At 51.9% G+C, this 16590-nt stretch overlaps 1 protein-coding gene across 1 annotated transcript in view; it reads right to left on the reverse strand.

Moving 5' to 3' along the window:
- Window positions 1-6729: 6729 nt before the first annotated feature.
- Window positions 6730-16590, reverse strand: part of OPRD1 (opioid receptor delta 1) — a gene marked incomplete at both ends in the record, with an annotated part of 36369 nt that continues 26508 nt past the window's right edge. The window contains 2 exons of the mRNA XM_082864174.1: window positions 6730-7271; window positions 9932-10281. Of these exons, the coding sequence (XP_082720300.1) occupies window positions 6730-7271; window positions 9932-10281 (892 nt within the window). The remainder of the gene's footprint in view (window positions 7272-9931; window positions 10282-16590) is intronic.

Raw genomic sequence — 16590 nt, forward strand, 5'->3', positions numbered from 1 at the left:
ACAGTGAGAGGCCCGCGTACCGCAAAAAAAAAAAGAAAAGAAACAGCCAGAGATGTGGACACTGAGAATAGGCCTCACTTTATTGGGAAAACAGAAGGTTGGGTCCTTGGTCCCAAAATGGGACCTGGGAGAGGCAAACCCCAGGTGTCTAAGTCAAGTTCATTTTGACATGCCTGCCTCCGTCACCCCCAAAGGGGGGCAGCTCCAATTACAAACACCAGACCCCCAGGGGATCTCTGGTTTTTCCCAGTCTCTGGGCAAATGCCCAGGGGATTTTACCAATAGATGTCTGCTTCTGGGATAAAGGAACATGAGGGAAATGTCTCTTTCTCTCCCAGGATGGCAGCACACTCAGAACCCATCAATTCCTGCCTCTGCCCCTCCATTGTGCAGAGGCCCAGAGAGGGACAGAGCCCTGCCCAGGGGCACACAGTCAGCAAGTGGAGGATGGAGAGTCAAACCCACATGCCCTGTCTCCTGGCTTGGGACTCATTCCAAGAGGAGATTCTAGAAGATGAGCCCCACTAGATGGATGTCACCTGCACCAACGCCCGCCAAAGGACCATCCCCATGACTCAAACATGCAAGCCAAAAGGTCCAGGCCAGTGCCACCCGGGGACCTTTCTTCCCTCCCAGGTTGTGCCCAATCTCAGGTCCCTGGGCGGGCAGCCCCGGTGAGGACAAAAGGGGACAGCTATGTAGAAGGTACTTGGAGAGAAAACATCCTCTTGAAATTTGCTTCTCCGACGCATGCTGTCCCCGCTTCTGAAACTCAAGGAGATGGTTAAAAAGTAAAGTTCTTTGCTCCTGACCCACCTACAGCACTTAAGAGACGGGGGTCGGAGCAGGTATAAGGTGTCACGTTAGATGACATTAAAAAGCTCCATTTGTTGAGCACTTACTATGCACCAGGCATAGTGTTACCAAGCCAGGTTCCTCTGCCTGACACTCCTTCACCCACTCCGTAGAATAACTGCCCTGTGCCAGTTGCAGTGTCAGTTGCCGAGAACACTTGTGTGACCCAAACAGACAGGTCCTTCGTTCATAGCCTCTTTGTAAATCTTCACAACTTCTTACCAGATAAGCGTTGTCTGTCATCCACAATGGAGGAAATGGGCTCAAAGAGTGAAGTGACTTTCCCAAAGTCACACAGCAAAGACATGGCAGGCAGTCAAAATAAATCACAGAACAAGCAGGTCTTCCAAGGCAGGGAGAAACTGGAAGGGAGAGCGACCTGCCAACGTCACAGCAGTTTCTTGGATGGCTGGCCTGTGCCCCTGCTGCCAAGGTGATGAGGCACGGAGCCTGGCAGGAGGATGCTCAGTTCACACCTGTCAGCCGGACACAAGGGTCTCCCTAGTACCACCAGTGTAATCACAGAGTGTCCTCTTGGGAGCCAGGAGGAGGAAAGCCGAGGAAGTGCACTCGACAGACCCAAAACAGCATCCTAGCTGGCCCAGTCATGGACAAGCCGTGTAGGCTTGGGCAAGTCATTCCCTGCTCTGAGCCTCAGTTTCCTCATCTGTAAAATAGGGGTAATAATGCCTACGTCACAGTCATGCTGTGAAGATGAAATGTGACCCCATGTAAAGTGCCTAGAACAATGAAGGGCCCTGCATGCTGTATTACCTGTTATGCTTACACTGGCCTCGCACTGAGATCTGTGCCTGGGAAGAGCTGCGCACAGGTGGGGCTCATGAAGGTGGTGCTCGTGGAGCCAGAACCGGAGCGACCCCCAAGCCTAGCGCTCCGCTCCGTCAGGAAGGCACCTCACCAGCCCCTCTCTGGCCCCCATTTTGAATTTCCAAGCTGCCCACCACCAGAGCCACACAGCCTGCTATTCTAGCCCCTGCTAGAGAGTCCTGACCCTCTCCTGTCACTCCCCCCAACACCCAGCACCATGTGCTCAGTGCCCAGAAATGACAAAATGGAAGACATGATGATGAGAATATAAACGGTAAGAGAAAGGAGTGCGTGTGTGTGTGCGAGTGAGTGTGAATGCTGGTGCCAGGATCCGGGGGGATCACTTCCTAGGTGTTTTGGAGCCTCCAAGCTGGCTCCCAGCCTGGATCTGCAGTAGCTGCCAGGCGGGAAGGCACGCCGAGGCCAGGCTAAGGATCTGCTGCTGATGACAGAGGGGCCGGTCTTTGGGTGGAGGCCCAGCAGGGGCCCAGCCTGGACTGTTGTTCCTTGAAGTCCTCTCAGGACATAGTGACCCCTCTCCATCTTGGGGAACGTTTCAAGTTCCAAGCCAAACAAACCTCCTTAGACAGAAGCTTCTGGCACCCCCATTATTATTACAGGATAACCCTGTATTGGGGGCCTACTATGTGCCAGGCAACATCTCTATCCTTCAGAGAGAGCGCTTGGAAGTGAAGGGACTTGCCTAAGATCACACTGCTAGCAAGTGGCCAATAATCCGGCAAAATCAGGACACTTACTAGAAACTGAGCATCATATTAGAGACTGACTCATTCCCTCGTCTTAAATCTAGGAGGAAACAGAAGCTCAGAGAGGGCAAATCCCTTGCTGAGGTCACACAGCCAGCCGGTTAGCATCACAGCCGAGATTTGAATCCATTGTTGGGGCTTCCCAGGCCATGCAGAAGACTGAACTTGAGGGCTCTGGTTTACTCCCATCACCCTCCTGCCCTCCCCACCCAACCTCTCTTACATTACACTTGACATTATCCATCACTCTCCCCCCCCTGGGAACGCCCTCCTCCGGTTTCCATGGCAGCACATTCTCCCCCCATCCTCCTCCTGCTTCTCTGGCAGCTTCTCACTCTCCATGGTGGCTCCTGAGCCTAAGATGCAGGGGGATCCCAAGTCTGGGTCCCCCATCTCTTCTCTTCATCACTACCTCTGAAAGCTCATCTCCTTTTCCGTCTAGGCCTCTAGCTCTGACCTTACACTGCAGCTCCACTTTTAAGTAATGACGGCTACTTACCACGTGCTAAGAACTTATGTGCTGGCCCCTATACATACATTAATTCATTAAATCCTCACAACAATCCCATGAAGGAAGTCCATTCTACGGATGAGGAAACTGAGGCACAGAGAGGGAAAGCCAAGGTCTGACTCCAGCCTTGATTAACCACTACTTCTATTACAAGAAGAGATATGAAATTGTAGGACATTTTGAAACCAGAGGCAAAAACTTTCCTCCCACCTCTTGAAAAGAGAGGAGTGGAAATTTTGGAGGAAACCAAACCTACTCCACCGCTTTGAGAGTTCTGTGATGATCCGGAACTACACTGTCAACTCGGAGCTTTAACATGCAGCATGCACAATACACTTTGAAACATGAAGATTCGGAGGGCTTCAGGAGGAACAAAAGTGCATGGAAAATCGCCCCTTTCCCTCAGATTTTTCCATTTAAGTCTTAAGTCTTCAAAAACCTCATCCCAGGATGCCAGCTACTGAGGCTCTTGGACCCCGGAGTTCCACTGACTTGAGTTCTGCCACCACCAACGAACGGGCTCTGTGACTTAGGGGTAAGTGGCTTGACCTCTCTGAGCCTGACTTCTTGTCTAAAATAAGGGCAATGCTGGGGCTTCCCTGGTGGCACAGTGGTTAAGAATCCGCCTGCCAATGCAGGGGACATGGGTTCAAGCCCTGGTCAGGGAAGATCCCACATGCCGCAGAGCAACTAAGCCCGTGTGCCACCACTACCGAGCCTGCGCTGTAGAGCCCACGAGCCACAACTACTGAGCCCATGCACCGCCTCTACTGAAGCCCGCACGCTCCAGAGCCCGTGCTCCACAACAAGAGAAACCACCACAATGAGAAGCCCGCACACCGAAACGAAGAGTAGCCCCCGCTCGCCGCAACTAGAGAAAGCCTGCGCGCAGCAAGGAAGACCCAACACAGCCAAAAATAATAAATAAAAATGAAATAAAATAAAATAAGGGCAATACACTTGCCCCACTGGGCTGTCATGAAGATCAGAGGGATAATGTGCATCGAGTACGTGGCATGGGGCCTGGCACACAGAAGCGTTCGGCTAAGCCCCACACTCTGGCTACACACAGCTTCTTGGGTTTGCCAAGTACTTGAACATTTCCAGCTTTTGCACACGCTGTTCTCTCTTCTCGGTGGTCAACTCCTAGTCATCCTTGAAGGCCCTCTGACCCTTTCCACCTCTTCCAGAATTCCTACAAATATAGGTTTCAGTAAAAAGCTGGGAAAGGCACTTCCCTGTGGCACCCCCGCCCTCCCTATCACGGAACGCATCACACTGAGATGCAAAGATCTGTTTATGCTCTTGCTGAGCATGGGCTTGAACTTTCTGAGGGCAGGGCCGTATCTGACTCATTTCCGCGTCCCAGTGCCCAGTGTGCACAGGAAGCAGCCAGCCCCTGATGACTCCAAGACAAATTTATATATAAGAAGTGGTAAAAAACAAACAAACAACAAAAAAAAAAAAAACAGGCAGATCTGTTACAGCCACAGGAAATGGCAGTGAGTGGATCCAGAGCAGCCTCGAGACAGGCCTGTCCTAGGAGGGGTTGAAGGGGACACAGTCTTTACACGGAGAAGAAACAGCCCTGGCTCCAATATCACCTCCTTCAGGAGTCTTCCCCTGTTCCTAAATTGTCCCCTTTCTATGACATCTCCACAAGGCACTAGCAGGAGGGGTCCCAAGTGATAACAAGTGTCCAGGAGTGTGTCCCCTGCCTTGCTGACACCCCGTCATTCAGACACAGAGATCTCTATAGTCCAAGGATCCATTTGGATGGTGAAGGTGGTCTAGGTGGGCTGGGACCCCAGGCCTTGGTAGCTTATCAGCCTGGATCTAAGTACTGGGCATTGTCCCACATCTTCCAGGGTCCTAGTAGAGCCATTTCCTGAGGGAAGAAAATTCCCAGGTCTGGGGCTTCCCGAGAAGGGGACTATGCTTTGCCCACTAAGGGCATCCCTACCCCTAATGTGTCCAAAGCCCACCTTGGTGCCTAAGTGCCAAAGCCCCTGAATGCTAGCTCAGCCCCTGCTAGAGTGACAGCCTCCCAGACAGCAGAAAGGCTTTTGTTCCAAGGAAATGACTGTCAAAGGGAGAAGAGGTATATCGTTTCTTTTTTTTTTTTTCTGTTTGAGACAAAGACGTCAATTTCTTTCCGTCTGTCCCAAAAAGGGAAGAAAATTAAATTTGTTTTTACAAAGATGTCAGCACACTGCTTCAGTGGGGATTCAGCGGTGTGTGATAGAGACAGTGCTGGGGAGAGAGGGGAGAGAGGTGGGGAGGTGGGGAGATGAAGCATGGGGGAGGCAGAGGGAACAGGCCAGACCCTGATACTGGGGGGAAGCAAAGACCTGGCAGTGGCTGAATAAAATGCCAAACAAAGAGAAAAACTTCTATGCCTAGCTCTGGTGGACCTCGCCCTTCGCAGCTTGAAGGGGGCAGCTCGAGCAGGTGGGGGACCTGGGGACGCACACTGATGCTGGCACTGCAGTTATAAAAATCTTCTTCCCCCCCGGTTCCTTCAAAGTCAGGTCCCGGGGAGGGGATGTGGTTCCAGTTCACTGGACATGTCGGGTGCAGCCAGATGTTGGGAGGAGGGAGAGAGGATTTCCCGGAGGTTCTTATCAAGGCGCCAGAGACTGAGAGAAGGAAAATTCCACCCTGGTGCTTCAGATGCCCCCACCCAGTCCCAGGTGCCACCTACATTCACGGAGCTCTAACTAGTGTGGAGCTCTGTCCTCCAGCACCTGGGCCACAGAAGCCAGGGCCGTGGGGATCCCCAAAGCATCTGCCCTCCAGCTTGAGGACCTAACCTCAAAGCAGAAGCCCCCTCTCTCTGCCACCCCCACCAGCCCTTGGCACAGAGGCCGACTGGCAACTCTGGTTTGGGATCCGCAGGCCCTCCCTACTCCTTCCTGCTGGGACCCTACCCCACCTGAGGCTACCCTATCCTGCAGCCTCTGTCCTTGCTCCACTGTCTCATCCCAAACCTCACGGGGACACAGTGCTGGAGACACTACTTCGATGCGGGGCATCTCCGCCCATTCCAGGGAAACGACTGTCAAGGAGAGAAAAGGTAGAGTGTTTCTCTCTATTTTATTTTCTCTTTGTTTATAAAGATGCCAAGTTGGACCTGGAGCTCGGCAAGCCCCGCCTCTTTCTGGAACTCGGGGTTGGTACTCTACCGCAAATTGAGGCCCCATGCCCTGCACACAGGCCCTATCTCGTGGCCCGATCTGGAGCTGTAGACGCAGCCTCGCTGTCCTGTCCTTCGACTCACCCCCAGAAGGGGCCCCTCCCCACCACAGAGAGGCCCAATCTTGAAGCTCAATTCCACCGTCCTCACCACTTCCCCTCCTTGGTCCTGGGCCCGGTCTCAGGCCAGACCCCAATTCCTGCAAGCCCAGCTGCCATTAGAACCCGTAGCTGTCTCGAGGTTGAGGCCCCGCCCCCCCCGCGGGGGCCCCGTTTAGCCGCCCAATCCTAGAGCAACAGGTCCCACTCCCCTAGGCTCGCTAGCTTCCCCAGCCCAACCCAAAGACCTTTGACCTTGAGCTCAGCCTAGAGGCACCGCCCCACCATCCTTCCCCCCCCCCGCCCCCACCCCGCCTTCCCCAGACCAGAGGTCCACCCCACTGCAGGGGCCCCATCTCCAGACCAGCGGCCCCCTTCCGCCCCACTCCGCGTCGTGGCCCCCGCCCCCATTAGAACTCGGCATGACCGCCGGGGTCAGTCCGGAGGGGTGCGCGGCGGGCCGGCCCGGCGGGGTCAGGCGGCGGCACCACCGCCGGGACCGTCGGACAGGGTGCAGGCGGTGACCCGATCGCGGGCCGTAGCTTCGCGGGCGCGGCCGAAGCTGCCAGGTTCCGGGCGGCCGCAGGGCATGCGGCAGAGCTGGCGGAAGCAGCGCTTGAAGTTCTCGTCAAGGAAGGCGTAGAGCACGGGGTTGAGGCTGCTGTTGGCGTAACCGAGCGCGATGCACAGGTGCAGCGCGGCCACCACGAGCGGGTCGCGGCGGTCGATGTCCACCAGCGTCCAGACGATGACAAAGATGTGGATGGGGGCCCAGCACACCACGAAGGCGCCCACCACCACCAGCACCATGCGTGTGATGCGCCGCAGACTGCGGTCCTTCTCCTTGGAGCCAGAGAGCAGGCGCACGCTGCGCAGGCGCAGCAGCATGAGGCCGTAGCAGACGGTGATGACGAGGATGGGCACAACGAAGGCGAAGAGGAACACGCAGATCTTGGTCACCGTGTCCCAGTACCAGCTGGGGCTGGGGAACTGGAGCATGCACACCACTGCCCCGTCTGGGCCGGGGAAACAAGGAAAGACAGTGGGTGAGGGGCTCGTGGGCCTAAGGACCTTGTCTCCCTGCTCACCCACCCTTCTCAGCTTAGTCAAGCCCCACTGCCTCCTCCTGGCCTTTTCTCAAGGTGATTCTTCTACCCGGAATGTCCTCCATCACTTCTGCACTTGGTGAACTCCTACTCATCCTTCAAGACCTCAGCACGATTGGCCCTAACCTAGGAGGTCTGCTTTCTATATTCTCTCCCAGTCCCTTTATCAGCCTCTATGTACATGGGCAGCAGTGATATAATGATAATGATATAATTTAGCCCAAGCCCACTAAATGACGGTCATTATGATAACTGAAAATACCCCACACATTTCCAAAGTAGCTCCAATGGGGAAAATATTGCTAGGATTGACTTAGCATGAGTTAAGAGCAGGACTCAGGGCGCCCTGGTGGCGCAGTGGTTGGGAGTCCGCCTGCCGATGCAGGGGACACGGGTTCGTGCCCCGGTCCGGGAGGATCCCGCATGCCGCAGAGCGGCTGGGCCCGTGGGCCATGGCCGCTGGGCCTGCACATCCGGAACCTGTGCTCCGCGACGGGAGAGGCTGCAGCAGTGAGAGGCCCGCGTACCGCAAAAAAAAAAAAAAAAAAAAAAAAAAGAGCAGGACTCAAGCCCTGCTGTGTGATGTGGCCTTGGGCAAATTATTGAACCTCTATCAGAGCTCCCATAAAGTGGGACTAACAATGGTACCTAAACTCATAGGGTTGTTGTGAGGATTAAATGGGCCATGGCATGGGGTTCAAGCACTTGGTGCACTCACAGGGCCGAGGAGCAGAAACGTATGGGAGTCCGGGGGTCAGAACTAGGGCCAAGGAGGCAGATGTCAGCTTAATGTCAAGAACTTTCTGACTGCCACCACTTGTCCCAAGATAAGAGGGGCACCTAGGATGGAAGGAGCTCCCTGTTCCAGGAGTGTGGCCTTGGGCTGGATGAGCACCTCAGGGGATGTTATGGGATTCAGATACAGGGCTGAGGCTGGCCCAGGGGACTTCCAGGACCTCTTGGGATTCTGGAATCTGAGGACCCACCCAGTGGACTTGGAGCCTGAGAGATGTAAGAAAAGGGCTGGGATCCACAGACAGAGCGGGTCCACGGGACATCAGGCTGGCAGGACCCCCACCAATGACTGAACCCAAGGACTTCATTGTACAGATGGCAGAAGCAGGCCCAGAAAGGAACAGCACTTGTCCAAGGTCACACAGCAAGTGGCTTACAGAACTGAGTGCCAGTGACACACGCTGGGGGAGTGTGTGTGTGTGTGTGTAAAAGAGTGTGTGTGGGGGGGGGTTGGGGATGAGGGGGCCCATCTGGCCTGGCCCCAGAAGGGCTGCAGTTAATGGCCTGTAAACTCAAGGCTGACAGTGAGGAATGGGGCCCAGCTGGTGAGTCAAGTCTAATCACACAGAGACTATATAAGGCACCAGGAGCTCTACCCTTGTGAGAGTGGAAGGTGGCCAAGAAACCTCCCACCAAGCCTGTTCCCTCTCCTACCACAACACAAACCTTCACCCCAGCAGCCAAAAGGAGCAACAGATATGGGGGCAGGAACCTTGGGTTCTAGGCCGATTCTACCAAATGTCTGGCTATGTGACCCTAAGTAAACCACCTGACCTCTCTGATTGTTTTCTTTCGGTCCTGTGGAAGTAGGAGTCCCTGCCTTGTCTATCTCACAGGCTTAATCATTCTGATAGCTGCTACTTATTGGGCCTTGACAATGAGCCAGGCCTTGTCCTAAGTCTTTTACACGTACAACCTCATTTAATCTTTTCAACACTCCATGATAGAGTGTGGCTCAGCTAGGTTAGTGACCAGTGTCTTTGGCCCCCTGCTAAACTACTTTTCCCACTTACATCAAGTAGGGGTCATGTGACCAGCCATCACTAGGAAGTGATGCGCCCTGACATTTAAAAGTGGTTGTGCTTCCTCACCACTCCCATATTCATCTGCTGGCCAGATGCCAGCACACTGCATCCAAAACCATCACTTGGAGCCTGGATCCCTGAATGACTGTGTGGAATAGAGCCCCTCCTCCGCTTACTCACATTGGATTGCGATGTGAGTGAGAAACTTCTACTGTGTTAAGCCTTGGAGCTTTGGAGATTGTTACAGCAGCCATCCTGACTGATACAGGTGGTTACTGTACGAATTACCATTTTACTCTGAGAAAATGCACCTGTCATTCTGTGCAGGCCATTCTCTAGGCCTTGCTTTGGTCATCCGGGTCAACGGGGTGGAAGGGAATTTGGGGTGGGATTGCAGATCTTGTGGCCTGCACTGCTTACTGGTCAGTGACACCCTCACCCCACCGGCTATCCATCCATCTCCCTAAAGGTCAGTCATCCACACATCTAGCCATCTGTAATCCCATTTATAAACTTCCTTTGGCCAGCTACCCATATGGCCACCTCACAACAGTCCACCATTCACGTTCCCATTGGTTGCCTATTCACAGTCCCACTGGCCAGCCATCCACACTTTCATTGATCAGCAATCCATATTTCCATTGGTGAGCCACTTACACCCACCCTGGTAAGTGGCCTGCAAACCCACGGAGGCCCGTGAGCTGCCTCCTGCGGTCAGTGACCTGTACCAAGGCTCCCTCCCTCACTCACCCCGGGGGCGGGTCACGGCCATGACCATGATGGGTACACCAACAACCGAGGCCAGGACCCAGATGCAGATGTTGATCAGCTTGGCCTTGGCAGGTGTACGTAAGTCCAGGGCCTTGACAGGGTGGCAGACGGCAATATAGCGGTCGACACTCATCATGGTGAGCGTGAAGATGCTGGTGAACATGTTGTAGTAGTCAATGGAGAGCACAGCCTTGCAGAGCAGTTCCCCAAAGGGCCACGTCTCCATCAGGTACTTGGCGCTCTGGAAGGGCAGTGTGCTGGTGGCCAGTGCGTCTGCCAAGGCCAGGTTGAAGATGTAGATGTTGGTGGCCGTCTTCATCTTAGTGTACCTTAAAAGGAAGTGCATTTGTAATTTTTCCATTTCACAGATTTCAGTTTCACATGAAACTCAGGGAGGGGAAATGACTTGCCAAAGATCACACAAAAGGTCAGGGGCAGAAGTGGGACTAGAACCCTGAACTATCTGATTCAGCATCGCTCCTTTCCACTATAACAGATGCAAAAGGAGTTCTCTGGCAGGGGGTAACTTTGGCAGGAGGTATTGGAGGAAAAACCCTTATCTTCCCAGGGGTTCTAAGCAATATGGTTAAAGATAAAGCTGGGCTCCAGAGGAAAACAGGTCTAGGTCCTAATTCTGCCTCTACTGTTTATTAGCTGAGTGACTCTAGACTAGTAACTTGAATTCTCTAAGCCTCAGTGTCCATAACTGTAAAAAAGGGGTGATACTCTTACCAACCTCATAGGGTTGTTATAAAATTTAATGAGATGATACAGCATTTAGCACTGAGCTCAAAGCATGGTAAGTGCTCGGTATGTGATAGCTGTTATTATTCTTCATATATAAGAGTGAAGCTGGGGGCTAGACCAGAGTGACCTGACCCTCTGGCCTCTGCCACTGATCTGGCCTTTTGGGAATATGACTAGCCAGCTCCAAGGAAGCCGGGGCAAACTGGCTGGGGCCTTACACTGCCTGGATATTCTCCATGGTAGACCAGGGCTCCCAGTCTATGGTCCCATCCAGACCATCTTATCCCCAGGTAGCTGGACTCACCCAGCTGTGGGGAAGGTGACAGAGTCACACATCTGACCCAGGGTGTGAGCCCAAGGGTCCAAGCCCGATGTCTGCAACAAGCTGGGCACCCAGAGTTCTGCAACGTCCCTCCATGCTCTACGCTGCCGCCCAGCTGCCTGCACTACAGCTGACCCCTTGTCGGGCCAACATTTATAGTCAAAACGCCTCTGTACCAGGGCCTGGGCTGGGCACCGGATAGCCTGGAGGAGGCTAACTACACTGAAATAGACCATTCCCATGCAGTGTGATCATCACGGAAACACATGCACACTGAGGCAGGGGTAAGGATGCCTTTCATGCCCCTGGAATGATCTGAGAAACCCAGGGAAGGGTTGCATGAGGAACTCCTCAAATTTCAGAGCAGGAAGAGCCCTGAGAGATTGACGGGAAGTGATTTTGCTACCATGTGGTCCAAGGACTCCCAAAGGAATTACCGGAAGAGCCTGTGAGAAGTGCAAATTCTTGGACCCCACCCCAGACCTTCTCAGTATTTTTTTTTGGAGGGGGGGCCATGCGCGGCATGTGGGATCTTTGCTCCCCGACCAGGGATCGAACCCATGCCCCCTGCATTGGAAGCGCAGAGTGTTAACCAGTGGACCACCAGGGAAGTCCCCTTCTCAATCTTAATCTCTGGAATTCAGGCCTGGGAATCTTCATCTTTAACAAGACACCACACACACACACACACACACACACACACACACACACACACATATACACACATGATTCTCACGGAGTTTAGTTTGAGAAACAATATGTAGCCTAAAGCCCACACGGGGGAGAGATGGGAAACTGACCCAAGGTCACAGAGCGACAGCGGCAGAACCAAGGTGAGAACTTGGACCTCCCGGCTCCCAGACAGTGCTCTCTCCACCCTCCACCAAGGGTGGAAGCACACTGTGTGCCTCTGCTCCTCCGGGCCAGAATCCCCCTGACACCATGCCGAGCCCGGGGCACCCAGGATGAGCACACCCAGTGTGTTCTGAATGACTGAACAAACTCATATCAGCTAAGGCTGTTCCTTCATGAAGTAACTGATCGTTTTGGTTAAAAAAAAAAAAATTGACTCCTTCATGGTCCTTCAGGGCCAGCATCTGTCCCACTCCCTCCCAAAATAACTATCTGCCCTGGGCTGGAGAAGCAAAAAGTTTTGCTCGGAGACAGCAGAACTGCAAGTCTCGGGAGGTCCGCCTTCAGCGGGTGCAGGAACAGCTGTGTGGGAGGCCGCCTCAATCCCGCAGCTGACTTGTCTAATTTCACTTCTTTTGCGCAGAACAATCAGAGGCTGTTCTTTGCCTGCTATTTTGATTTGGAAAGGATCCTTCAATTCCCAGAGGGGGCTGGGACGCTGGGAAGTGGGTGACGAAGCTGCTGTAGCTGGTCCGGGCAGGGCTGAGGCACAGCTGACTCTGGCAGGCGGGGCCCCAGCAGAGGGAGAGGGAGGCCTCTCGTCACAGGCCCCCCCACCACTCCCACGGCTCACAGGCTGTCAAGCCCCATCCTCTTCACCTCCTCAGACAAATCCTGCCACTCTCTGGCTCTCAGCCCCATAGGGGCCCCCCAAAGTTCCTCCACATTCCACAAACTGGCCCTGACCACCTCTTGGGTCTCAGCTCCCAGAACCTTCCCCCTGATGGACGTGCTCCCCACCCCCCATCCCGGCCTCTCTGCTGTTCCCATCCCACCTCAGGGCCTCCAGACCGCTGCTCGCTCAGCCTGGAACCCTCATCCTCCCAATTTTGCCTGGCTTGTTCCTTCACGTAATTCAGGACTCTATTCAAATATCTCCTCCTCAGAGAAGCTGCCCTGCCCTCTCTATCTTAAGTGCCCTCTCTTCCCTCTCTTTACGCTGCTTCATTCTTTACAGCACGAACCACCACCCTGAAGGCAGCGCACTTTGCCCATCTCATTCGCTGCTGCATCGTCAGGCCTACTAATGGTACCTGGCCAATAGCAGGCTCTCAGTAGACATTTGTGGTACAGATGTCTTAGTCCAAGCCTCCTCAGTTCTCACGGGAACCATCACAGCAGGCTCCCTGCCCCACACTTCATCCTCCACATGAAAAGGTAGATTTTCGCAGGCAGATTCGACTCTACCGCTTACAGTCCTTCCATGGCTCCCCACTGCCATCTGGATAAAAACCAAACTCCTCACACTGGCATTCCATCTGGGTAGCCTCCTTTCCCACTGTGCCTGCCCATCACATCCAGCCACATCTGTGGTTCCCTCAGATGCTCGTTCATTCTAGCAAGCCCTCCCTCCTAAGAGACAGCCGCTGTGATGGTTTGGCAGGAATCCTTCCAAACCGCATAGGTGTGGTTTCTGCCAATGTAATACAATTACCTAGCGTTACAGTACTATAATGGAAACACTTGCCCCTCTGCCCTACCCCATCCTCATTTCTCTGTCCTGCTCACCAGAGGCAACCGCTTTTAATGTTTTAAATTATTTTTCTAGTGATTATCTCCAGAATTCTAAATAATATGCTTAAATGTCTATTTCTTGATGTATCTATTTTAGACAGTATCTGTCGAAGTTTGTATTTGGTTAAGCCAGGCTATGCAGCAGTAACAGACGATCCCAAAATCTCAGTGGCTTAACACACAAAAAAGCTTTAGTTCTTACCCTTGCAGAATCCATTCAGTGTCTCCAGCACAACCATATTCCATGAGGCATTTCCAGCCTGCTTCAACCTTGTGGCTCTGCTATCTTAACCCAAGGCCTCCTTGGTCACCACAGAGGGAGAAGTGACAGCCACAGGGTCATCTAAGCTTCATTCTAGCTGCAAGACAGTACTTTCACCTGAAGCTGACTGACCAGAACTAGTCATATGGCCCCACCCAATTGCAAGGGGCTGAGAAGTAAGTTGTCTTTCATGTGCCCAGAAGGAGGGAGAACCAAATATTAGTGAACACTACTAAGATCCTCCACAACTCTCTAAATATGGTAGATGAGGATTAACTCTCTTACACTACACAACTTCCTCTCTCCATCCTCCCAATATAGTTCTACCACCATTTTAAAATTTTTAGCTAAATTGATATTCAAGGTTTACTTTTTTTCAGGGTTTATATTCTTTTTTTTTCTTTTAAGCTTTTTTTTTTTAATTTTTATTTTAGGCTGTGTTGGGTCTTCGTTGCTGTGTGCAGGCTTTCTCTAGTTGCGGCGGGGGTGGGGCTGCTCTTCATTGCGGTGCACAGGCTTCTCATTGTGGTGGCTTCTCTTGTTGCGGAGCACGGGCTCTAGGCGTGCGGGCTTCAGTAGTTGTGGCTCACGGGCTCAGTAGTTGTGGTTCGCAGGCTCTAGAGTGCAGGCTCAGTAGTTGTGGCGCACAGGCTTAGTTGCTCCGCAGCATGTGGGATCATCCCGGACCAGGGCTTGAACCCATGTCCCCTGCATTGACAGGCGGATTCTTAACCACTGAGCCGCCAGGGAAGCCCCACAGGGTTTATATTCTTATGACTTTGTAGATACTGTCCACTGAGCCAAATGGTATACTATAGTTACACTTATTTTCTAGTACTGATTTTTGTTTTTCCTGGAGTTAATAATTGCTTCTTTTTTTCATTTGCTTAGTTCTGGGTACATATTGATAAATCTCTTCAAACACTCCAGCAGATCCATAAAATGCCTTTTCCATGCAGTCACATAATCTATCAGTTCCTTTTGTTTTTCTAGTGAATCCACTTCCTGGAGCTTCCCTCCTCCCCTTTCAATCTGGGACTGGTTGCTTTCTAGACAAGCTGCACACCTGTTTCCTGGGTTACAAGTCTTCTTATCTGGGTTTATGCCCTTATTTTAGTGGAGCATATCCTCTAGTCACTTCCTAAGAAAGGGCATGTAGGAAGTAAAAATTTTACACCCTTGCATGTCTGAAAATGTCTTTCTTCTATCCTCACTTCTGATTTCATTCATTCTACATAAAAGAGTAGATTGGAAATCATTTTCCCTCAGAAAATTGAAGGCATGGCTCCCTCATCTTCTAGTTTATAGTGTTGTCACTGAAGTATCTGAAATGATTCTGATTCCTGATGTTTTGTATGCAATCTGTCCTCCCCACCCCTGAAATTTTTAGGACCTTCTTTTTATTCCCAGTATTCTGACATTTGTGATGATGTGCCTTAGGATGGCTCTTTTTCATTTTTATTAGGTCTTCTCAGTCTCAGGTTTATGCCCTTCAGTATACAATGTCCTCTCATCATTTCTTTGATCACTTCCTCCCCTCTGCTTTCTCTGGAATCCCTGGACAATCTGGTAGTCAGATATCGGGTCCCCTGGATTGATCATCTAATTTTCTTATCTTTTTTATTTTCCATCTTTTTGGTACATCTTCTGGGAAATTTCCTTTTCATTACCTCTCAACCTTTCTACTGACTTTTTAAAACTTTGTTTTGTCTCTCATGTTTTATTTTCCCAGTGCACTTTCTTCTCTTATTGTTCCTTTTTTTTTTTTTTTTTTTTTTTTTGCGGTATGCGGGCCTCTCACCGTCGTGGCCTCTCCCGTTGCGGAGCACAGGCTCCAGACGGGCAGGTTCAGCGGCCACGGCTCACGGGCCCAGCCGCTCCACGGCATATGGGATCTCTCCAGACCGGGGCACGAACCCATGTCCCCTGCATCAGCAGGCGGACTCTCAACCACTGCGCCACCAGGGAAGCCCTTATTGTTCCTTTTTATATAGCATCTTATTTCTAATATCTTCTCTACTCTCTCTGAGGATACTAATAATTTTTGTTTTGTATTTTCTTCTGCTCTCTGCATTGTCTATCTGCTTCGAACATTTTTCTTTATTTGTCTGCTTTGGCTTCCCTCTTTTATCCTGGAGACTTCCTTCAAATATCCAGTGATATGTGACTAAAGGTTGGTCTTTGAGTGAAGCACTAATTAACTAATTGATAGCTCTTGGGGTGGGGGGCTGTCAACTGGTATGCTTCATTCTACGGGGATTGAATGAAGATCTGGCTTTTACACTAGCAGTATTTAAATATCAGTGTCTGTAGGTCTCTTCTTTGGGGCCTTCAGAAGAGAATCCTCCCATTTCCTGCCTGGGGAGCACACTTCTGGCTGTCAGGATTCTGGTAGCAGAGCTGGAGAAGGGGTCTGAGAAACCTCCATTTTTTCCTTTGGTATCTCACTCTGACCCTTTCTGTGTCTACTGGTCCCAAGTTCAGTTCCTCCAGGTTAACTTCTCCAAGGAAAAAACCCTGGCCTCCTGCAGAGTGGAGGGGTGGCCACCTGGCTATGCAGGGAACAAGGGATGGGGGACTAAGGGTCTCACTGCTCTCTCTGTAGGTAATCAATTCCCTGCCCCTGTTTTCAGCCCCACATCTCACCCCTTCTTAGCCTGTTCCTCCTCTTTGAATTGCTTTTCATCATCCAAATATGTGTTGCCATACCTTAAAGAACATAAACTGAGACACAAGAGATGAAGTGATTTTGCCCAAGGTCACATGGCCATTAAGTGGCAGAGCTGGTATTTAACTCAGGAAGTCTAGTGCCAACACCTGGTAATGACTTTGCTGTTCTGCCCCTCCATGATTTTTACCTTCCTTCCTCCTCCACTTCCT

The sequence above is a fragment of the Leucopleurus acutus genome (genome assembly GCF_964270905.1).
Source record: "Leucopleurus acutus genome assembly, chromosome: 2".
NCBI classification, from domain to species: Eukaryota; Metazoa; Chordata; class Mammalia; order Artiodactyla; family Delphinidae; genus Leucopleurus; species Leucopleurus acutus.